Source organism: Mytilus trossulus, chromosome 4 (genome assembly GCF_036588685.1).
Source record: "Mytilus trossulus isolate FHL-02 chromosome 4, PNRI_Mtr1.1.1.hap1, whole genome shotgun sequence".
NCBI classification, from domain to species: domain Eukaryota; kingdom Metazoa; phylum Mollusca; class Bivalvia; order Mytilida; family Mytilidae; genus Mytilus; species Mytilus trossulus.
Window position 1 is genome coordinate 69,916,217 of NC_086376.1, and position 25,463 is coordinate 69,941,679.

At 30.9% G+C, this 25,463-nt stretch overlaps 1 protein-coding gene across 3 annotated transcripts in view; it reads left to right on the top strand.

The window, feature by feature from the left end:
* Positions 1 to 2,074: 2,074 nt before the first annotated feature.
* The window catches only part of LOC134715845 (golgin subfamily B member 1-like), an 80,519-nt gene continuing 57,130 nt past the window's right edge, over positions 2,075 to 25,463 (top strand). For 2 of the 3 annotated variants that reach the window (XM_063578346.1, XM_063578347.1), the window contains exons 1-11: positions 2,075 to 2,217; positions 5,809 to 5,973; positions 6,451 to 6,498; positions 6,984 to 7,124; positions 7,989 to 8,159; positions 8,944 to 9,015; positions 9,921 to 10,037; positions 12,056 to 12,184; positions 13,134 to 13,217; positions 21,867 to 21,932; positions 22,540 to 22,650. In XM_063578346.1, the coding sequence (XP_063434416.1) occupies positions 2,137 to 2,217; positions 5,809 to 5,973; positions 6,451 to 6,498; positions 6,984 to 7,124; positions 7,989 to 8,159; positions 8,944 to 9,015; positions 9,921 to 10,037; positions 12,056 to 12,184; positions 13,134 to 13,217; positions 21,867 to 21,932; positions 22,540 to 22,650 (1,185 nt within the window). In that variant the 5' untranslated portion in view covers positions 2,075 to 2,136. Of the gene's footprint in view, positions 2,218 to 5,808; positions 5,974 to 6,450; positions 6,499 to 6,983; positions 7,125 to 7,988; positions 8,160 to 8,477; positions 8,529 to 8,943; positions 9,016 to 9,920; positions 10,038 to 12,055; positions 12,185 to 13,133; positions 13,218 to 21,866; positions 21,933 to 22,539; positions 22,651 to 25,463 lie in introns of those variants that run through there. The other variant, XM_063578348.1, reaches the window with a different exon arrangement.

A 25,463-nucleotide genomic window follows, 5' to 3' on the forward strand; every position in this document is an offset into this window, starting at 1 on the left:
TTTAAGTTTTCATTGTATGCTTTCTTTACCATACTATCACTGTCCATGTTAATGATATGAATCCAGAAGTTAATTGTATTTTTTCATATGATGATTTTGACGAGACAAACCTCTAACAGAGACATATAATACATTATTGTATTATATGTCTCTGATACAACAAATTAAAAAAAATTAAAAAAATAGAAAACAAATAATCAACTGATTTTTGGGGAAAATGAGAACGGCTAAAGAAAATATCCTATGTCCTAGTTACAATGATTCACAGTCACTGTTAATAAAGAAGGCAAAAGAGGACCAAACAGTAAAACAATCAACCAATCTCAATAATAGATCCGGTAATTCAAATACGTGAACCAGTTCAAATTTAGTATTGAGGCATCCGGTGTGCATTTTTGACTGTAAGGAAAAGTTGACAAAACATTCAAATGCTGAGGTAAATGACATTTGTCGGGCATATCGGGTCGGAAGGGTCATAATCCCGTAATCCCTGGCCTAAAAACATGAAATCTAAATGTCCCGAATTTAAAGAAATTTAAATCCGGACAACTCGAAAGAATTCCCAGGTCCCGAAACTGGAGAAAGTATAAAATCACGAAATCCCGAGCTTAAAAAAATCACCAAATCCTGATGTCCCGTAAAAGGTCCTGCCCCTCCTCATCATTGTAACAATGTGTAGGAAAAGTCAGTCAATTGGTAACAACTTTAGATGATAATCCTATATGTGAAGATTTACCTATATATATTCACAAATGTATTTATTATAGTTATTACAAAAATGTACATAATGTTTGGTCCACGTGGTTTGGTCCTTCAGAATCTGGACAAGCTTAAACCAAGTTACCAGACTTGTTTTTTCAAGAAAATATTTTGTGTGCTTATTTCAACACTAAAGTCATTTGGTTCTTTCTATAGAGCTCAACATTGAATTATAGTCTCAATTTTCCAGCTATTAAAAAAAAATGAAGTCTTTCATATTTGAAAAAATGTGAATATCTTTTCTTAAGTTCCTTGAAATTCCATTATTTCTTTGTTCTGACAATGTGAATCATTCATGTTAAGTTTATTTCCGATGATATAAAGATTGTCCTAATGATAGCGCTATATAATTAATTATTAGTCATTTTAACATCTGTTTCTGGGAGGCAGATCATTATTACATAACATTATAAAAATAACCATAGTGTTGAAACTTATTTATAAGAACTTAAAACCCTCAAAAAAGAAAATGATGAAAATCAAATCAAAATTGTACAAAATTTCATGTACATGTACTTACATGTAGTATCAATAAAAAAACTTTATAAATCCTTCCATAAATGTACTGTGTAAAATCTACATAACTTAGTTCTGTTGTTTCTTTATTTATATGCCTCTAGGTAAAAAAGCTAAATATAAAATTAAGGCTTTTTGCTAAATATAAAATTATGGCATTTTGCTCAATATGTTATTAAAATTATAAAGCATTTTGCTTAATAATTTTAAAGTCCATTAAACATGGTAGAAATATTATTAATTAAGTAGAAAATATACTTAAACTGACTTTTGAAGAAGAGGTAATCAGTGATAAATCTGTCATGATTAATTGTTAATCAACTTGAATATCAGACTATTGCAAAAACACACAATCAACAGTAACAGATGAAACACTCTGCTTCATACTGGGAGGTATCCAGTGGGAAACATTGGAGAAAATTATAGGAAAATAAAATACAATTAGATTTTGACTTTATAAATTCACCAAACAGTTTTACCATGGTTGAACATTTTAGTCTCTAGTTAAATCATCATTACTATGAAAAAAAAATTATCCATGATTTTAATTTTTAGAAAAATTACAAATTCCCCAAGTTAGGTGCCTGTTATAATTCTAATGAAAAGAGTGAAAGGAATAAAGAAAATTTATGCAGTGTATGTAAGTTATAATTAGTTAAATTAATTCCATTATTCTGCCTCCTGTGAGTGCATGAGCATCATATACAATCAACTGCCAAATTCCACGAACTGTTTATTTTATAGCCAAGTATTTTTTTATCCTATTTTCTCCATGGCAATCTGATTTTGTGCCAAAGTTTGTGATTTTTCGTCAGTAAGAACAAAAGCCTGCTGTAGTCAACACCCCTCTGTTATGGTGGTATGGAACTGTGTCATTCTGAAGGCTATGACGAGTGTCATGTGAGGCCTATTTATAGTACATTGGGACATCTTATCGCTATTGTAAGTTTCTTTTAAATTTTTAATGTCTAAAAATAACTTTGTTTGTTGAATGGGAGAATTAAAGATTCTTGTTTAAAACAGTTACATGAATCTAATGTATTTGCATTATGAGGACAATTTTCTCTCAAAGAAAAAGAAAGGAAGGTTAATTATTGAATATATATACATGATATATATATACAAATGTATAGTGATGTAATTTTAGTCAAAACTTGTATAATCTTTCTACTTGTATTATACAATGACACACCATCATGACTGTTGTTAAATATATATATGATGTAAATATCTACAATCATTCAATAGAAACTCCTAACATAAATAAGTATCCTTTTCAAATGGGTCTTTGTCATCCTGGAGCTACCATTAGCATATAGTCCAAATAATTATGACGTCTTGAAAGGCTATTTTAAATTTTTGCTTTGACGCCTTCCTGCGATGTAAGGCGTCAAAGAAAAAAATATAATTGCCTTTCAAAATGTCATAATTATTTGGACTACCATTAGCACATTCCTGGTTTACAATATGTTCTCCTATTTATTTGTATTGTAGAACTGTAATATTATGTTGTCATTTCAATGTTATATTTAACTTTGCCATTTAAGTGCAAGGTTTGGCATGCCAAAAAACCAGGTTCAACCCACCATTTTTATTCCCCTTTAAAAATGTCCTGTACCAAGTCAGGAAGATGGCCATTGTTATATTATTGTTCCTTTCTGTGTGTGTTGCATTTTAATGTTGTGTCGTTTATTTTTGAGATATTAAGATAAGACGTGGCAGGTACTTGTTTATCCCAAATTCATGTATTTGGTTTAGATGTTATATTTGTTATTCTCATGGGATTTTGTCTGATGCTTGGTCCGTTTCTGTGTGTGTTGCGTTTCAGTGTTGTGTCGTTGTAACCTCCTCTTATATTTAATGCGTTTCCCTCGGTTTTAGTTTGTTACCCCGATTTTGTTTTTTGTCCATTGATTTATGAGTTTTGAACAGCGGTATACTACTGTTGCCTTTATTTACAACAAAATTATTATTTTTTTACCCAGTTTTTGAGGGGTATATATATTCATCATGTTCATCACCCTGTCTATTGGTCTAGATCTGTCCATAAAAATTGTTGCAAGGGCAACCTCTAACACAATTGACAGATATTTGTGAAACTTTACACAGTTGTAGAAAACTACCTAAGACATGTAAGAATTAGCATAAAAGGACATTACCCTGCCCAACAGATTTTTGGAGTCTGGGGCTGGAGGTTATCCTTTAAAATTTTTTTGAGTTTATGTACAGAAGTTTTTAAGCTGCATGTCTTAATTTGGCTGAAATTATCTTTTAGAATAAAATGGTAACAACCAAATTAATTGGGTTAAGACTTGGTTAACTGCTTGTAAGCAATTATTACATCTATACAGAGTAACCTTTTATTTTGCCAATAGTTGAAAATTTCACAAATCAATTGTACAATCACAGTTTCTTGAATTGGCCTCAATGAAAGTAAATGGTATGTTATGATTTAGTAAACATGTTATCTTCATCAATTGCATGCAGGAGGGCAGTTCTAGACCTGGTGTTGGTCTTCTTAATAACTTTAAATGCCAATCGTAAAGTTTAAAACCAGCACATTTTGAACAAAATATTTTAGAAAGGTTATATGCATGGGTGCCTCGTGTGGAGAAGGATTTGCTGACTCTTCAAGATCACCTCAGAGCCTAAGGCTCAGACATTTCAGATCACTCCCTTATTTTGGTTAGGTTCCTGTTGCGAAGTGTTTAATGTCTCCGTACCCAAATTGGTGCAATTTCAACAAAAATAGCTGCAGAAATCTTACCAGTTTTCTTTGAGACTTAACCATTTGTAATTTTAGGATTTGACACTATACATTTCTTTTAATTTAGGGGAACATGTTTTAATGTACTCAAAATGTATGCATCATGTTTCAACAGATGAACTATTCGCTAAAAAAGTAAAATTTGCGGAAAAGTGGTCATATGACATTCACAAAATGTCATCTTTTAAAAGTGATCAAATGAAATGTTACATGCATATGGATTCATTTATAAAAAAAAAAAATATTAAGCATAGACTCGAAAAATTTGAACATTTAATAAGCATGGACTGATGCAAATTGTCCTAAATATTTGAAGAAACAAAACAAAACATTGGTTATTCAATTTTTAAGGGTATGAATTAAAGCATGGATGCTATTTAGGTACTCCTCACTACAGACTCGTGACCTTTTGGAGGTCTGTTCAAGTCCATTTTTCTATGATTCAATATGGATTCAAAATTAAATGGGTGTAACTACATGTATATAGGATAGGTCTTCAAAATTAACACAGAGTAGAAATTTTTGTCTGGTTCACAAAAGCTGTCAAAATAGGTGAAACTTGGGTATTCTCATGTTAGTTTTCTATGCTGTATTTTGTGTAGTGTTGTCATGGTTGTTGGTCTTTTGTTTTTTTTTTATATTTTTTGCCAGGGCATTGTTGTTTACACCTTCAAATATGTCCCTTTGGTATCTTTTGCTCCTCTTTCAGATTTGGTCCCTAAGTGCTCAATTAAAATAATTAGGTCACTAACTCAGAAATACTTCCTTCAACAGAACCCTATTTTTCTCATGTATGAAACGCTTAACACACATAGTTTTTTTTCAGTTTTAAAGTGTATCATTGTTAATCTGAGTGTGAGCTCTGTTCAAGGTCAATGCAGTTTTAAGCATGTTAAGAGCTCACATACATTGTGCATGTACATTGTTTGTGACATAATGTCAGATTATCCTAAACATTGATAATGCATATACATGTACATGGAATAAACTACAGTTGGTTGTTAGCTGTATATGTCTATCTTGCATTAGTTTATTAATCTTTACAGTTCTAATAATTGATACAATCATCATAAAATGTGTTAGATTATGTTAATTTCTTGTTCACTGTGTTAATATTTTTAAGATCTGTTAACAGAAGTCTTTTGATAATTCACTAAACAGTATTGAGTTTTCATAATTAAAATAAGTTTCTATGTTATTTTGAGGAGAAGCTCAATTATATAGTCCATATATATACATGTATATAAAATGAATTAGTTATGTGGTAGGGATTCACCTGATTTTGAAAAAAATTTCCTCTTTAAAGTTTTGAAATAATTGTTATAAATACTTTCTGTAAACTCTTTATCACAAATCACTGTCAACATATTCATATATTAACAATTTAATTTTGGATGTAATGTGTCTTCTGATTGGCTGACATTATTTTGTTATCAGCCCATATACATAATTTAGTCATGTGACCGTGACGTCATCAACAATTTTTCATGGTTTTCTACGGTTTAAATGGAATTTAGAATTAGATTTAAAGAAATAACTGTAATATTTTTCTGTCTTTTTCAAAAATAACATAAAAAATGTGGTGCACACTGTTAAAAAACCCGCTACACGTGTTATTCAGTATGCACCAAATTTTTATGTTATTTCTTCTTAGACAGAAAAAAAAATAGTTACAGTCATTCCTTAAATAAAAAAATATATATTTCAACGTGTGAGCTTTAATGTTTTATTTCTGTTTAGAACTTTGAACCATTTTGTATTTTCAGATAGAAAAGCTGAGAAATGAAGATGATCCTGACCCAGACCTGCCCAGGAATACAATAAAACTATTGCTGGAATGTGAATCATGTCTTGATAAGATGGCTGCCCAGGGCAGTTCTGGGATAATGGCTTTATCACAAGTCCAATCTAGGACTTCAACCTCCCAAAGTGTACGTTTTAATTCATTAGAGTAGTCAAGGTATTTCAATCATAGAAACAGCGGAGAAAAGATTGCCCTTAAAATGCATGAAATATTTGCCACTGGATGTCAAAGCAATCTATCAATTTTGAGAAAGATACAAATAATATATAGATTCTGCTTAGTATGAAAATTTCTAAATGACTGCTTGACAAAACTTTAAAAGAAAAAAAACCTGCAAACAGCAAAGAATTATAACTTTGATAAGTAAGACAACACCAACTAAAAGATTTTAGTCATGAAATATATACATGTTATACTAGTCAAGTGTTGGAAAGGAGCTGCAGGACAAGTCATTGTTTAAAGATACATATATATCAAACCATGTGACACAGACTCCTAAAAGCCTCTAGTTAAGTTTAACCTTCCTTATTTAAATTCAAATTTATTTTTGGTCAGATATAATTATCATCCATTGTAAATTACTAGTATGATATCTTTTTTTCAGGAAAGGGAGTCAATTAGTTCTGAGCTTGATGTTAAAAATTCAACCATGGTAAGTTAATTCTAGAGATAGATTTGTTCTGAAATCAAGAGTAATTAATGATTCTGCTTAAGCAATTAATAGTAAACAGCATAGAAATTTGTGTAGATGCTATATCTAATGTATTCATAAATGAATATTAGTCAATGAGGGGAAAATGAAAATTTTGAGATTTTAAATAAAACTAATCAACCCTCCTCAGTTGTTTTCTTACATCATTGTTAATTTCATTGTGAATAAATTGTGTGATAATGCATATGAGAGTACCTATTGTTCACAACTAAGTAGTCTTGGTTATTTTGGAGCTTAACACAATGAATATATACTCATTTAGTCTGGATCCATCCATCACTCGTATGTTATTAGAAAACATCTAAATTTGAAGTCTTTCAGAATTTAGCCAAAGTAGATCTTTTTTGATAGATCATGGGATATAATTATCAATATAAAGGTTTGGGTTTTGTAATAGATATATGTATTAAAGTTTATTTTTTCAGAAGTTGAAAAACTGTGAACAGAAACTGAAAAACTTTAAAGAAAAGAATAAAAAGTTTCTTGAGAAGAATATAGAACTGACTACTAAGAACCGAGAGCTAGCAGATAATATACAAACAATTACTAAAGACTACAATAAAATGGTAATGACTATGGCTTACATCCAACAGTACTGACTTATTATAAACATGTTATAAACACAATTAATGATGGTTTACTTAAACTTGTTACAATTACATTGGGGAATTTGACTTTGATTTAGGAAAGAATTGGCTCCTTAAAATAAAAATGCTTTTCAATGTGATTCATTGTTATAAGCATTTCTATTTTTTTTACCAGTAGAACTTTAAGATCCACTCTAAAGATCAATTATCCTGATATCATACCTGATAATTACAATGAAACTAAATTGTTTGTCCATGGCATATGACGTTTCTGGAAGAATTTGAAGACAGTATTTATGAATCTGTGGATTTGAAACTATAGTTTTTTACAATTAGATGCTTCATAAAGGAAATGTTTGAGATGTATCACTTTCAATGCACTGAGCATATGTTTTCCTTGAGGACTGATAGTCCAGTAGCAGCATTACTGAGCGAATGATAATGAAAATCATATTAATTTAATTTTTGCTTTAGCAACACATGTTTCTGAAACAACATTCATCTGCAGATATGCTTGAAACCAAAGGTTTGAAGGCCAAAAATCTAAAATATTTGAGAGGATTAAAACAAATGGTCACAAACCCTCCTAGATATGCCTACTAGAGTCACAGTCTTAGTTTAAATACAATAACATTATTTATGAAACATAAATTTACAGAAAACATTTAAATAATGTCGGTACCAATATGACCAAAGTGTTAGTTACTTGGAGATAGTTCATTTAATAAGCCTGACATAATCTTTCTCACATAATTTAATAAAATTTGCAAAAGTTGGAAACCATATTATTTTATATATTATATACAATATTTATTTAAAGTGTTTTATATTTGCCTTGTTCAGAAGGAGCAGCAGGAATACTCTAAGAAGAGAATAAAACAGTTGACCCAGCAGATTAACCAAGAGAAGATGACCAATGGAGAACTGGAGATAAGACTCCAAGAGATGGAGAACTTAAAACTGGAACTGACTGTCCAGAATAAAGCTGTCACTGCCCTCAGACTAGTGTGTGCTGTAAGTAATATACTCTGGTCAAGGGAGGCGAAATGGGGTAGGGAAGGGAGGGGAGAGATAGTCTCTAAACAGGAACTGACTGTCCAGAATAAAGCTGTCACTGCCCTCAGACTAGCTTGTGCTGTAAGTAATATACTCTGGTCAAGGGAGGGGAAATGGGGTGGGGAAGGGAGGGGAGAGATAGTCTCTAAACTGGAACTGACTGTCCAGAATAAAGCTGTCACTGCCCTCAGACTAGCTTGTGCTGTAAGTAATATACTCTGGTCAAGGGAGGAGAAATGGGGTGGGGAAGGGAGGGGAGAGATAGTCTCTAAACTGGAACTGACTGTCCAGAATAAACCTGTCACTGCCCTCAGACTAGTGTGTGCTGTAAGTAATATACTCTGGTCAAGGGAGGGGAGAGATAGTCTCTAAACTGGAACTGATTGTCCAGAATAAAGCTGTCACTGCCCTCAGACTAGCTTGTGCTGTAAGTAATATACATTGGTCAAGGGGAGGAGAAATGGGGGTGGGGATGGGAGTGGAGAGATAGTCTCTAAACAGGAACTGACTGTCCAGAATAAAGCTGTCATTGCCCTCAGACTAGCTTGTGCTGTAAGTAATATACATTGGTCAGGGGATGAGAAATGGGGGTGGGGATGGGAGTTTTAATATTGATTCAAACTTTAAAAAGAATATTTGTGAACAGTAAGCAAGTCATCATTAAAATGAATATTTATTGAGTTAAATGCACATACGTTGTATATTGAAAGTCCATCGTTCACTATTTTTTCTTTGTTTGTAGGAAAAAGACAGAAGAATTGAATTATTGCAACACAGAAAAAAGAAGAAAAGACAGTATAGAAATGTAGAAAAGGTAATTAGTTTTTTGAAAGATCATGGAAAAACTTACATTTACAATATTGTTTAGATACTATAATTATCTTTGACTTTTATAAATGTCTAAAATGATTATAGTGGCTTATACAAGGAGAGATAATATTCAAGCTAATGAAGTCAATATCAAAAAATTAAATGACATTTTTATCAGCTCTTTGCGTTTACTCTATGTTCAATGATGATTTTTGGTTGTGAATATGAAGTAATACGGAATAGTTTAAATTAAACTACTTTTACTTACACAAAATGTTTGGATAGTTGTTTGGTTGTATGAATTTCTTTTATAAATTGATGGCACTGGACTTGGTCATGTGACATTACTGCATTGATACATTATGTCATTGCCTAATCATAATTCACATTGTCTGATATACCCTAAGATTTGTCTATGACCTTCACCTCACATTTATATATCTATTCAAGATCTGGAATGCCATCAGGTAAATAAACTAGTTTTGTAGTTTTTTAAGGGCTTTTTTCGCTAATGACTATCATAGCTTATTTTATTATAAGTAAACTAAGTAGAACACCTGAAAAATATACTTTTGCAACAAAAAGATTTGTAAGTGCTCCAATAGTCTGCTTTAGAATGAAAACTTTATGAGTATCATCTTCATTATTTCAAAAATTCTTGTGTAAGCATGGTAAGAGTCCTTTGTAGTAGTGCAATATTTCTAAATGTCTCAATGACATTTCTATTTATTTTCATGAATATTTTAAATTCTTTAAATTTGATTTTGAAATTTCTGCATGTGTAGTAAACTAGAAAATGTTAAGTTTGACTTCAATAGATATTATTTCTTTCGTATGTAATGGTTTTCCTGTATATTTTAAACATTGGGAGGGAAATGCATTTTAACCATATTTTATGCTATACTTCAGAGTTCTCGTGGTGTAAAGGAGACATTTTTCGGTTATGAAGAAGATTCTATAGATTCTTCCGAGACATCATCCATATTGTCTCAGGGCACCATATCTGATGAGGAACTTTGTGATGAGGTATGTTGATGGTTACAGAATATGTGTTTACAGGTTTATTTAAATGTTTAAATGTTGTTCTCAATTCTGTTTTGTAAATAAAACTTTAAATTTAATTTGATAATAGATATATTTTTCAATTAGTTGAACTATAACCAGGTTGGACTGATTTGTGGCCAACTTGAAAACATTCTTGTTTATCTGTGTTTCACTGGATGATGAGAAGATTTGAGAATTGAAAAAAAATAAAAAGTGAACCAAATCCTTCTTACTAGCCAAAAAAGGTGATCCTAGATTATATTTGAACGCTTTTTTTTCTCTCAAAGAAGTTATGAAAGTTTTACATGACCCTCATCATTGCCCCTATTTTCCAGCTTAGAATGTTTAATCTCACAATAACCTGACAGTTAGTACAAATTTTCATTCTCAAGGTTATACAATGAAAACAGTTCAATTTCCTTCAAGCTACAAGAATAGAACTGAGTCTAAGAGAGTTGTGAATAAAATTAAAGATCCCTTGTATAATGTGTTTATTGATAAATACTACTGATGTAAAAATAAGTTCCATTAACATGTTATCTAATTGGTAATCTGGTAGGTGCTGATCAAAAACAAAAAATAAATAAATAAAGGCTTCTAGAAAATTGTTAACTTAAGACTTCAATTTAATTATAAACGACAGCTTTCAACTCAGAATTTAATTATAAATAAACAGCTTTTGACTAAGTATAAAGATGAATTAAGTTTATTTTTGAAACATATAAATTTTGCCAAGTTACTTTGGATGGCTCCCAAATATAAGAAACATTTTTAGTTTTATCTTATTCTCCTGGAATAAAGATTAAGAATAATTTATGAATCATCGTACTGAAATATAAAGTTCAATTTAACATGTAAAAGTTGATTGTGATATTTATACACTGATGGATCAAAATGAAATTCTCAGACTTATTCTGATAAGTTATGATAGCTACATGTAAAAGTCTACTTCTCGTATTTTAATTAACATGACAGGTACTCCTACGTTCCACTTATTTTTTATCTCACATTTTACAAACCCTTACACCAATTGACCACTTGTTTTAAATATCACATTTTATAAATCATTATTTTTAATGCCCCAACTACCTGTGCGTCTGTTTGGTTTGTCCGTCTGTCCCACTTCAGGTTAAAGTATTTGGTCAAGGTAGTTTTTGATGAAGTTGGGAGTCCAATCAACTTCAAACTTACTACACATGTTTCCTATGGTGTGATCTTTATAATTTTAATGCCAAATTAGAGTTTTGACCCCAGTTTCACGGCCCACTGTACATAGAAAATAAGAGTGCCCGCTTCAGATTAAAGTTTTTGGTCGAGGTAGTTTTTGATGAAATGGAAGTCCAATCAGCTTGAAAATTTACTTTTGACCCAAATTTCATGGTCGTCTGAATATAGAAAATGAAAGTGAGAGTGGGGTATATGTGTACTATGGACACATCCTTGTTTGAATGTTATATGGTATTTTATTAAGAGCCATTTAATTTCCCCTGAACTGTGCAGAATCTTCTGCAATTTTTCTTCATTCTCTTCAAATTGGATGAAAAATGATTTTTGCAAGAGGAAATTTTTGATTCTGAATGGCCAATTTTAACAAAATTCTGCTTTGACACTTACACTTACATGACTAAGTTACAGGAAAAGAGGAATTGAAATGTAATTTTTTAAGAGATTAATGATTTAAAGACTACTATTATCTCATTTATTGTTGATCAGGTGGTAAACTTTACAGCAATTTTGGCACATAATTGGAATTGACACCCTTTGGAAAAAGGAATATTCATTTTTTACCCAAAAGATATCAAACTTAACAGGAATGATCTTATGAAGATATCTTACATATGATCGTTAGTTGGTTCTAATAGTTAAAAATACTGTCACCTAGATTATGAGTGTCTTATATAGTCTTCATGCAGATGTATGTCTGACAAGCCCAAACAGCAAGCTAGCATTCACTTGAATAGATGAAGAATATTCATCAAGTAAATACTTTTCTGTTTAAGTTATCAAGAGAAGAGATAGAAAAGAATTACCAGAGACTAATGAAGGAACATTTAGAACTTCAGAGATTACATAACATCTTACAGAGATATTGTGGTAGTAGCACCATGGATCCAGAAAGACATTTTAAGGTACAGAAAAGAATGAAATGTGTTTGTAACAAGAAACCATTATAAGAAATACCAAGTAATTCAAACTCTTATATCGCAGATAGTCATATCTGCATGTTCAATGCTTTATTATGCAAATTGTCTTGAACAGCCATGTTCTGCTTACCATTAGATGTGAAGCAAACAAAAAGCAATCATCAATTTTATATCACAGATTACCATATATCAAAGTAATTAAATGTCATGTTTGATAGGGAGAAAACTGTCTAACAAGATCCAAAAACACCCCAATAAATGATAAAGCCAAGGGTGGAAATCTTGCTTTTCAAAATGCCACAATCAATAAATCAATTTGTCTAGTTGCTAATGGAATATTAAGTAATCATCAGTTAATCAAGCAAGGAAATTGTATAGTCAAAATTGATGCATTATTATTTATATGAGATAATAAAAAGATAAAAGAACAGTGCTTCTGGAAGTACACCACTAATTCATGGCCCCATTGCTTTCTAGTCTAATTTGCTCAATTTCAAGCAGGCACAGCTCTTTTGTTTTAAATTGAAATGAAGTGACAATCATTGCATGTCAAAGCAACACTGAAAAAATCAACATATCATTTATGTCATGTAAAAAAGAACTGGTTCCCCTAATTTAGAATGTACCAAATAAAGGCAACAGTAGTATATCGCTGTTCAAAACTCATAAATCCATGGACAAAAAACAAAATCGGGGTAACAAACTAAAACCGAGGGACACAGGTACTTCCTAACTGACAAACAGGCAAATGTACCCTCTTTTTAAAATTTAGTGCAGTTTTTTTTTTAAATATTCTTAATTATGAGTCAAAAAGTGATCTACAATGATCACCAGTCGTTAAGCTTTTATTTGATACCTAAAACTTAGATAAGACTTATGTATATATGTCATCTGGATGTTGATATTTTATTATCTCACGATACCTGTATTTTAGACTTGTAAGCAGTTGGAATCTGACTTGTTTGATGCCACCTTGAATATAGAAAATCTGAGGACACAAATAAAAGAAAGCAAGGAGGTATTGTGGCATGATCTGCATGTGTTTTATTAGCACACGGTATGTTAGAGTGTTACTTTTTTTCCTTATTTCATTTGTTTGTGTGTTGATTTTTGTTTTGCATTGTTGATTTATAGTTTAAAATTTTATTTGCACTTTTTATAAATTATAGTTTCTGAAATCCATGTAAAAATGTTTCAAATACTTATTTGTCGTTGTTGTTGTTTATTTTATTTTGTGCTGTTGTCATAATTGTTTCGTAGAAGTTATTGCATGTTTGTTAGATGTCCCCAATGAAATGAAGCAAAGTACTGTCACATCTCAAAAGAGCATTATTTTCCTTCTAAAACCACTTCTGTGGCAGTTTGAATCCACTACCTCTAGCACACTAAGCACAATAAACCACCATTCAACTAACTGAGTATAGAAGAAGAAAAGTGGTTATACATATACTATGAAAATAAGAAGATGTGGTTTGACTGCCATTGAGATAACTCTCTGTAGAGAAAAACTGAAATAGAGGTTTGAGTTATGTGCCCTTGAGTATGGAGGTTTGAAAATTTTCAGAGCAGCGAAAAACGAGAGAAAATCTATATTATGAAGTATTTCTTGTCAAATTATTAATGAATTGAATTGAACATTTATTATATGAGATATCTGTATGCTGTATTCCGTCACCAACAACTTCTGGAAGTGTGTAATTGAAGATATTGAACATCAATCAAAGTGAGTTGATTAGTAATGAGCAACATGGCCGACCTAGTAAACAAAGATAAACAATCAAAGTTAGACAAATTTATCAACACAACTCCTAAGTCTAGAGCTAAACGTGATCAACCAGCCAGTAGTCCTGACTTATCTTCTCCTTCTTCGCAACAGGTCGAAAAACAAGCTAAGCTAAAAGACATAGAAACATCCCCAAGTCATGATGATAATCATATTCCACTTGCTGAACACATTCTTGCAAGATCCATAGAAAATGAAACAGTATTTAAACTATCAGAAGTGGTTTGTGCTACATTAAACAACCAAGCATTCATCAATACAATAATTCCTATGATAGCAGAAAAAATCATGGATCAAGTGAAGCCCAAAATAATAGAAATTGTTGATGACAGAATCCAACCATATATTGTCACTATTACCAAAAACAAAGATGCTCTAATACTGCAAGAGGCAGAAATGAAAAAACAAAGTGACGAAATAAAATCCTTAAAATCCAAGCTAGTTAAGGTAGAATCTAGAATAGAGGAACAAGAGCAATACTCCAGGAGAACAAGTTTAAGGTTCCATAATGTTCCTGTACCAACCGATAATAACGGTGCAGTCATAACACCAATTGATACAGATGATCTTGTTTTACGCATTTGTAACAAAAAGCTCAAAGTCAAACTAAATATTTTCGACATAGGTCGATCCCATCCCATTGGTGAAATGAAAGACGGAAAGATCTCCATCATCGTAAGATTCCTTTCTTATCGTCAGCGTAACATGGTCTTCAGCAATAAGAAGCAACTTAAAAACAACCCCGACAAGATTTTTATAGCTGAGAACCTAACTAAACACAGATATGATCTGATAAACAGACTAAATACTCTGCGTATCAAAGACAAGATACATTCATTCTGGACACATGACGGCACAATACTTGTTAAGAAAACTGATGTATCCAGCCCGAAAAAGATAAAATCTAGACAAGACATATATAAACTCGGTGGGGAAGTCCTTGAGGGTGATAGCCAAGATGAGGATTAGACATTCCGTTTCCACCAAGTTTAATATTCTTGTACTGACAAATTCTGTATAATATTGGGTTGTATTTAGCAAATTCATACGAATGTGTCTTATTATTTTCTTTTTTTCTTGTCGTTTTGAACTGTATTATCCTGTGTTTTGTTATTGTTATTATATGACATAGCACGTGCTTCTGTTTACATACACTGTTGAGTGTGTAAATACTGTGGTAAATGTATGAGTAGAGTTCTCAGTTTCAAAACCTATATACAAATTATTTTGTGTTGTTTAATTAACACTCAAGTGTCATGCTTACTCTAGCGTGACTAGAAGTAAATAACATATGGCCTTAATATCAAACCTTACTAGACTCCGCCTCTTATTCATTTTATCGACAATAGTAATTGATAATACAATAATTTTTGTTCTTTGCACCTGAACATCAATAATACATATATAACTTTTGTTTATCTCATCAATAGAAATGATATTTATCAGATTATTACAAACTTCTCTCGTTCAATTTTGCAACCATCACCCCCCTTTTTTCAATGTGTACAACTTTTACGTTGTTATACCTCAATTTGTACATAATTGTTACAGCATGTAATGCCGTTGAAAAACTCAATTTTGATCATTCGAAGTGCTATTGTTTGTATTCTTTAAATGTCTTTAAACGGTCCTATTTTTTAATACTAGAATACTTTGTATTCGACAATGGGTAGTGATATTGTTGCACACAGAATATCAATAGGACTGTTTTATTGCAAACTGAGCTCTGGTTGTGTAAAAACAGTTATTAAACATACTGTTAGTTTTATTGATGTACTTTTTGAAATATGTGTAAATTTGGAGAAATGTAAGTTGTGGATACTAAGTAAATACAAATCATTTTCTGATATTGTATCATTTTATATGTTGTTATATAGCTTATTGTTAATATGTGGAGATATAGAAAGTAATCCTGGTCCAGGAGGCACACCAGACCCGCCCGAAAAAACATTGTCAATTTTCCACGGTAATATTAGAAGCCTAAGAAACAAACTGAATTATATTACTGACATAATTGAAGATTTCGATATAGTATTTTTTACCGAATCACATTTAGATGTTAACGTTACTGATTTCGATTTATCATTATTTGGTTTTGAGAAACCAGTTCGAAAAGACCGGAATGCCAACGGCGGAGGCATAATTATGTATTATAAAAGTTTAATTAATATTGTTCGTCGTGTTGATTTAGAACATGATGAAGTAGAAAGTATGTGGTTCGAATTAAAAACGAAACTTCGATCAATACTGATTAATATAAATTATAGATCAGAGCGACAGTCTTCAGTTTGTTTCTGGCAATATTTTGATATGATGTTGAAAAGGGCCTTAGATGAAAATAATAGTATAATTTGTTTGGGTGATCTGAACAAAAAAAAAATTTCATGTCAGATATATCGTCAAATATAAGAGATATTGTTTTCATTAACGGCCTCATTAACATTATAGATAAGCCGACGCACTTTGATACACGTACAGGTAACACTTCGTTGCTTGATCCTATTTTAGTGACAGATTCGATACCTGTTGTCGATAAAGACACGGTACCTATTGATAGAGAGATCAGTGATCACGATGGAACATATGTCACAATTAATTGCGGATTTACTAGTAGTCGTACTTATAAGCGGAAGATTTGGGATTATAAAAATGGGGATTTTGACCTCATGAATCAAAAGGTATCAAGGACCAATTGGGAGCGTTTGATTTCTGACGCAGATAACATGAATGTTGCTTGCACTAATTTTACTAATTCACTCCTTGACATAGCATCAGAGTGTATACCTACACGAGAAATTGTAGTGCGATGTGATGACAAAATTTGGTATAATTCTAACTTGCGTCGTGAAATGCGCAAGCGCGACAGATTTCGTAAATTATTTCTACGTTTGAAATCATCTTTCGCTGAACTTAAGTTTAAGAAACAGCGAAACAAAGTAAATAACATGAAAAAGCAGGCTAAAAAACACTTTTACGCCAGTTTAAATGAAAATTTAGATGAAATCAAACAAGCGAATCCGAAACAGTATTGGAAGATTATTAATATGCACATTAAAAGCGACAGGCCTGTTCATGACGTACCACCTTTGAAGGATCCGAATCAAAATTATAATTTGGCATATGAGAGCTCTGAAAAGTCTGAAATTTTGAATAAATATTTCTGTTCTATAGCTAATTTGGAGAATCCAGATAAGGATTTACCGGCTTTTAACGATCGTTGTGCTGATTTCCTGTCATCGATTGTAGTTAGTGAACAAGACGTGCACGATATGATTTCCACACTTGATGTTGAAAAAGCGGTGGGGCCTGATATTATAAGCAACAGAATGTTACTTGCTGTCAGAAATCAAATTTCAAAACCATTATGTTTATTATTCAATAGGTCATTACGTGATAAAATATTCCCAAACCAGTGGAAAATTGCACATGTTATTTCATTATTTAAAAGCGGTGATAAATCTTTGCCCTCAAATTATAGACCTGTCTCTTTATTATCTTGTGTGAGCAAACTTCTGGAAAAAATAGTTTTTAAAAATATTTTTAATCATTTGCATTCACATAATCTATTATACAAGTTTCAATCAGGATTCATTCCTGGATATTCCACAACCCATCAATTGATTGAGTTGTATAACCATATTTTAAAGTCACTAAACGACAAACAACTTATTAGTATAACATTTGTGGACATAAGTAAAGCTTTTGATACAGTTTGGATCAAAGGTCTTTTATATAAGCTAGAAAAATATGGCATTAAAGGGGATTTATTAAGTTGGTTGAAAAGTTACTTATCGGGACGGTCTCAAAGAGTGGTTATGAAAGATTCACTATCCACATTGGGCTGTTTAAGAGCTGGTGTGCCCCAGGGGTCGGTACTTGGTCCATTATTATTTTTGATTTTCATAAATGACATTGCAGATGATCTAAGTGGGTTCAGTAGACTTTTTGCTGATGACACATCTATTGGCCATACTGCACCCGATGTTACAAGTCTCAACACTTTAATAAATATTGATTTAGATAATTTACAAAATTGGTCTGAGAAGTGGATGCTAAAATTTAATCCTAATAAAACAGATATTATGATTTTTAATACTAGGAATATGCAGAACGTCCTTACTTTTGATTTTGGTGGAGTCTCAATAGCTCCTGTAGATATACATAAACATTTAGGTATTATTTTTAGTAGTGACTGTAAATGGAATAAACATGTTGATAAACTGATAGAGAAGACGTCAAAACAAGTAAATGTACTGAGGAAACTAAAATTTAGACTAAAAAGGGAATATCTTGAAAAGATTTATATGATTTTTATTCGTCCTATTTTGGAATATTCATCTGAAGTTTGGGACAACTGTGGGCAAATTAATTCCGAAAGGTTAGAAAAGATTCAGATTGAAGCTGCACGTATAGTTACCGGTTTACCATGTTATGCTAGTATCAACTCTATTTATAGAGAGACGGGATGGGAGAAATTAAGTGTCAGAAGGGAAGTTAAAAAACTGACCATGTTTTATAAAATTGTAAATAATCAAACACCGGATTATTTACAAGAATTGGTTCCTCCGTATGTATCAGATACTAATAATTATAACCTTCGAAATAGACATAACATTAATATACCATTGAATCGTCTATCAGTTTATCAACAGTCTTTTTTTCCTTCTTCTATTACATTGTGGAATGAATTAGATTTGCATATTCGTCAAATTCCTACATTCTTTTCTTTCAAGTTACAATTGCAACAACTATATTTACATAATGTAAAACCTCCTAGGTACTATTTTTATGGAGATAGACTGCTATCTGTATTACATGCAAGGCTACGCAACAAGTGCAGTGCACTGAGCGCAGATTTAAACAAGGCCAACTTAGTACATGATGCATATTGTGCATGTGGGTACACTAGTGAAAGTGTTGAACACTATTTATTATATTGTAATAACTTTGCATCGCAAAGAAATGTTATGCTTACTGAACTGACCCACTTGGACATTCCTGTTACAGTTGATTTGTTATTGTTTGGTAATGACAACTTAGATACAAAAGACAATTTTGTAATATTTTCTGCAGTACATAAATATATAAAAGAAACTCAACGTTTCTCACTCTGATAACAACTTTGCTGGTTATTGTTTTATTTACTAGTCTAAAGTACAGACGATGCATTGTTCGAATGATTGATTTATTGTTCATAACGGTAACATGATGTTTCGCCTCAATGGATTTCAATTATTGAAGTTAAAACAAAAACGATACTTACATTAAATCTTTGTTCTTGTCATCCTTTTATCCGCATTTTAAACGGCAGAATTTAATGTCCGTATCACAATTATATATATTCACAATATTGCATGTTACTTTTACAACTTATACAGGTAAATATTATAGAAAGTCATTTAAAACACACACTAATACAGTAGGTGTTTTCCCTTTAGACTAATCGTTTGGGTGTGTTTGATTATTTAAAAGAAGAACGTTTGATATCCATTGAGCCGTTTCTATTATTCTTTGTGTATAAATGTTATATTAACAATAGTTTTGATTTATTTAATTATTTTTCATGCCTTCATGCTTATTAGAAAAATACAAATTTATGTAATGTGCTATATAAATATAATGTATATTCATGTATATTATGGAGAAGACGGAACTAAGTTGGAAAACTTGTGTCTAATCCATTTGTTTTGAACAATAAAATATGTTTAAACTAGAGGTTAATGAACTATCCACTTGTATTTTTGTCCATCTGATGAGTTGAGCCTTTTTCAACTGATTTTTATAGTTCGTTCTTATGTTGTACTGTTATAACACTGTCCGAGGCTAGGGGAGGGTTGGGATCCTGCTAACATGTTTAACCCTGCCACATTATTTATGTATGTGTCTGTCCCAAGTCAGGAGCCTGTAATTCATTGGTTGTCGTTTGTTTATGTATTACATATTTGTTTTTCGTTCATTTTTTTTTACATAAATAAGGCCGTTAGTTTTCTCGTTTGAATTGTTTTACATTGCCTTATAGGGGCCTTTTATAGCTGACTATGTGGTATGGACTTTTTTTCTCATTGTTGAAGGCCGTACGGTGACCTATAGTTGTGAATGTTTGTGTCATTTTGGTCTTTTGTGGATAGTTGTCTCATTGGCAATCATACCACATCTTCTTTTTTTTATATAGGTCACCATTTCATTTGCATGAATATAATATTTTGGTGTATTAAAGCAAGCTCTCTAAAATGTGGTTGATGTACTTAATTAAGGGTATTTTATTGTTTTAGCCCTATACAACATTTGTTGCTATGCACCTCTTGAATAGACTTGAAAACCCATCCAAATCTTTGGTCTGTGTTCAGTAACATTCAAATAAGCAAATTATTTTAAATTTGGAAGTAACAAATTATCACAAATCTCATTTGTCTCTCTTTTGGTATGGTTTTCAATCTTTTCAATAGCTTGAAATAAGGATACTTTGGATTGCACACAAAAAATGACACATATAATGTTAAACTTGGCTATATTTTACTTTTGTAGTTTTAATAGGAGAAGCCAGCAAAGGATCACAACTCTTTGAGTAAATAACATATTTAACTATAACAGTGATAGATGAAATATGAAATAATTTACCAGAATTTTAATATTAAAACTTACTAAAACTAAAACCTACTGTAGATTCAGAAATTATTGTGTGCATTTATTATTGCGATTTTGGAAAAAAAGACAAAAAAGCGAGATTGATTATTGGGCTTTCAGGTAAATCTGGATACAGATATATGTATCAGATATCAGAGTTCTTATTATTGGGATACACACCCAGTCACATTACTAAAAGCCCTTGTAATAATTTCTGAATTTACAGTATTAAATTTTTAACCAGATTTCCAAAGCTAAATTCCTTTATTGGCTTGGGGATGTACAGCTGGCGATAGCCAAACAGTGTGCTTTCATGACAAAATCTTTTCAAATTTAGATATGTTGTTTCCTGTGATTAAATGAAGGTGAAGTGAAATTTTCACAATTTAGCTTTTATTGTTGTTGAGTTGTAGACCTTTCAAAAGCGAAAAGGGATACTTAGTGTGTTGCTAGTGCAATAACTTGATAATGCTTTGATGAAATCATTTCAAATTTAGATATATTGTTTCCTGTGAATAAATGAAGGTTTAGCCAATTTTCATGATTTAAGCTTTTATTGTAGTTCAGTTGTAGAATGCAATTGCAACACGATTTTGTCCCAAAAGAAAGATTACTACCAAGTTTTCACATTGAAAAAATTAACAAAAAAGAGATCTTCTTATTGAATTATTTTCTAGCTGTCAATGTTGAAAATGCATGCAGATTATGGTGAAAGTCACTGGCTTTTATTTGTGGTAACTTAAACTACTGGATCATTATTGCTATAGCTACAATAACAATATTGTAGATGTAGCGAGAATGTCTGAGTAGTTATGATTGAAATCTTCAGGTGACTCCTTATCATTATCCCTTAGTGGAAATCTTTTGCATTATGGGTAGGTTTTTATTTTGTGGAAACCACAGTACTGAGTAGACGAGAGAAACAATACATAACCAAAAAATCAGGAAAGTAAGATTCACAAATAATTAAATGTACCCAAAATCATCGGTTTACTTTTAATAGGAGTTATTGCCCTTAAATGTGTATTTGTTTACCATTATTTTTGTAGCCTAGTTCAAATTGCAAAAAATAATGTGCCCAAAGGAAGTCCCTTGGATCCTCTAGTTGCTATGAAAATATAAATCATGCTAACTTTAATTTGCATATACAGTAATTTTATTACACAAAGAAACAAGAATACAAAAATATGCAGAAATAACATTTGATTTTTTATGAATATTAAAAAGTATCAAGTTTCATATTGGGATAATTCTTTTCAGAAAACAAGCAAACTGAAAACAGAAGTTAAAGATCTAAGAAGATCTGAAAGACAATTGAATGAAAAGGTAATTAGTACCTAAATATTGTACCTGCTTAAAGATAATAGATTACCTGTTTACAAGGCCATGTTACACTACTGTCATTAACAGTCAGTTTCATTAGCAAGTACCTACTTCTTTGATGCAGACATATGTACTTATGCTGGGAATGTTTTATACTTAACTGTCATTACAATATGCATGAGTCTTATGTTTTTGAGGTACTATTACTTATATAAATGTTAATAAAACTATGTCAACTATTTGTTGTTGTATGTCATTAGTATCTGGTTTTCATTGAGAGATTTATTCTGCTGAAGTGGAGAAGACTGGTCACTGTAGTGAAAAAGTTAATCATTGTATATTTAAATAAATTCAAAGTTTATAACTAAAATGGTATTCATTGATGATTTGATTGGTTGATTGTTGTTTGCTTTAATTCACCTGAGTACAAAAAGGGTATATGGCAGCCAGAGCTGTTAATTCAAGTATTGTGTAAATGATATTAAAAAAATATGGATTATTGTTAGGAACTAATTTTGAAAAAAAAAATATATATGAGTCTTACTCAGATATTTTTGTTATATATTCTAATGATTATTTTTTTTCACTCAATTTATGTTTTGCCTTTTAGAAGAATGAGTTGCTATCAGAAAACTCTAGGTTGAAGGATGAGTTAGTGGAGGCTTATGAGAAAATAGATGATTTAGAGTTTAGAATCGTCGAAATAGAGAGCCAGAATCCTGTAAGTTAATTATTGACTATTCTTTTGCATTATTAAATATTAATACACCCATATGTCCTTAAATTTGATATGCCTTATCACTATTTGTCTGCTATTTCTTGAAATTACAGGTGTTCTCTTTAATGTTGATGTAACAGAAGAAAATATCTTTACCACATAGAAAAAATGGGATTGTTGTATGGCATCAATGCTTAAAGTGTAGCAATTTAATAAATTGTTTTCTCAAATGTTGCAGAATCCCAAGTATTTAAAATGCCCTAATAATCATGATTTACCATGAAATAATTTAAAATTTAAAATGCCCCCTGCCTAAATTAAATTAGGCTTATATACCCAATCAGGCCAATAAAAATTGCCCTCCTGATTTAAATTTACATATAACACTGGCTTGGATAACATTTTGAACTTTTCTGATATGAACAAAGGGAGACAACTTAGAATATATTATTGACATTTTAATTTGTTGAAAATTATACCTCATCACTTCTATTTTGATGCTTCAGTTATTATATATTTATTTACAAAATTTTAAAATATTTGCATAATATTTATTCTAAATGGTATGAAGATGAATGTTTCTTTATATGGCATCAACACTGATATTTGTTAGATCTATCCATAATAATATATTTAAAGTTTGTCTCATATATTTGCCTTGAATCTTAAATTTATTTTTTTCCAATGAAGAAATTGTTTTTGTATTTCCATTTCATACATGTTCAAAAATAAGTGTTAGTGGATTTGATATAGTGATCAATGATTAACTGAAACAAATGCTGGTTTGTTAATTTTACATCAAAATATGTTGTATTAAAAAATATGCTATTATAATATGAAGATTTTGTTCTTGTCCTTATAATATGAAGATTTTGTTCTTGTCCTTTTCCACATTGATGAAACTATAAATTAATAATATGAAGAATCACAATACTAAAAAAAAAATCAAGTTTCATTTAGGGTAAGGCTGTATAGGCCAAACATTGTACATGTAGAATTAGTATTTTGATCAAATATGTCAATTATGATGTGACGGAGACAACACAAGTGTCATTCTGCTATTAACTAGACAGACTGTATGTAGGCCTGTAGCCAGGATGTAGACAGCTTGTACCTAATGGGGGTTATTCCATGTCATAACAATTTGATTTTAAAAAGGCAAACTTCTATCTGAATCTTGACTTTGATAGTGTTCATGATAAAAAAGAAATGTTTTCAGGGGGTTCTGTTGAAACCTTCCACCGATTGGTGTAAAAATCTGATTCATTTATCAATAAAATCTGTATTAAGTTTTAAGAATTTAGGTATTGCTGATGTCAAATAATGAATGTTATCTTTCATCCTTCTGGATTTATCATTTTCGTTATTGCTGGCACTTTTTTGTTTGCATAATTGGTGTTATTTTTATGTTTAGAAGATAATCAAAATATTCAGTCTGTCAATTTTTATAATTTAAACTAGAAAAAAAACAAAATCTTTAGAAATATTAAAAGTGACATTTTATTTTTTCATACTAGTAATTTGTAATGAAACAAATCTGAAATAATTAATGTGTAACAGTTCTAGAGTCTTTCTTGTTTACAGTTTAAAGGTGTAAATATTAATGGTTGTATCCAGTGAGGATATGGAGTCCAGGTTAATGTTCAAATCATAAGCTTAGGGAAAGCTGGAACTAAAAGAACTATGCTTTTAACAAATTTTAACATAATCAGCACTTTTTATTCACAAATAAATATAAAAAGTATTAAAGACATCTGTTGGATAAAATATAAAATTTGCTACCAGTTGTGGTATTTTTACAAACTTTAAGCTTTAAACATTCAATCAGTTTCCAATCTGTTATTGTATTTTATCAGCATCTGTTGATTAAGAAGAGGGAGCCAATATTTGATGTTAGTATTTCTATCTGAAGGAGGCCTTGAAATGTAGTATATATATTTTCTTTGTGACTCACCATACAGTATGTCAGAATATTGCCAAATCATAGACATTAGAAAGATAACATTTTCTATAACTTAGGAATACAGAAATTTAGATTTTTTATTATCAAGTTAATTTGAAATACATTTGTACTGAAAAGCTAAAAGAAAAAAAACCAGAAATATTTGGCAAGGAAACAAATAGTGATAACTCGTACATTTCAATTTAGTAGTAGTTTTATCTTTGACTACTTGAAAGATATTTTCTGTTGGAAAATTTGCAATTCGAGACCTTCTAATATTGTGTAAGGCCATGCATATAAAAACATAATAATGCATTTCAGAATGACATATGTTTTCAGTCCTTAGTTTTGACTTGTCATGAAGCTTTCAGTGAAAATAGTGTTTAAAAAGATAAAAATCTATCTTGAAGTTGAAAGTATGGAAATGGATTCATTTACTCATGGTCTGTTTCCCTGTAACCAGTAAAAGTAATTTATTTAATTTCAAAAATTGTCTGATGCTGTGAGAGGTACATATATGCCCATGTTCTCACTATAACCATTTTATATATGAGTATGTCAATATAACTTCAATATTACATGTATTTGTGTGTGGCTCTTTCTGTTTGTTTTGCTATTTCAACTTTTTGTGTGGAGATTGTCCTAATAGATGTTGTGCATTTAGTTACTAGCTCAAAGAGGATAACTGTTAGTAAAAGATAAAAACTTATTCAACAAATCTGCCTGAATTTTTTTTCTAAAGAAAAGTAAGAAAATATAAGGTGAAAATGTTGACAGATAGTAAAACAGTTAAAAAAATGGAAAGATAAGATTATAAAAGAAGATATTTAAATTGGCATGGTTACAGAGAGTTGATTAGTGTAATGTAGATAAC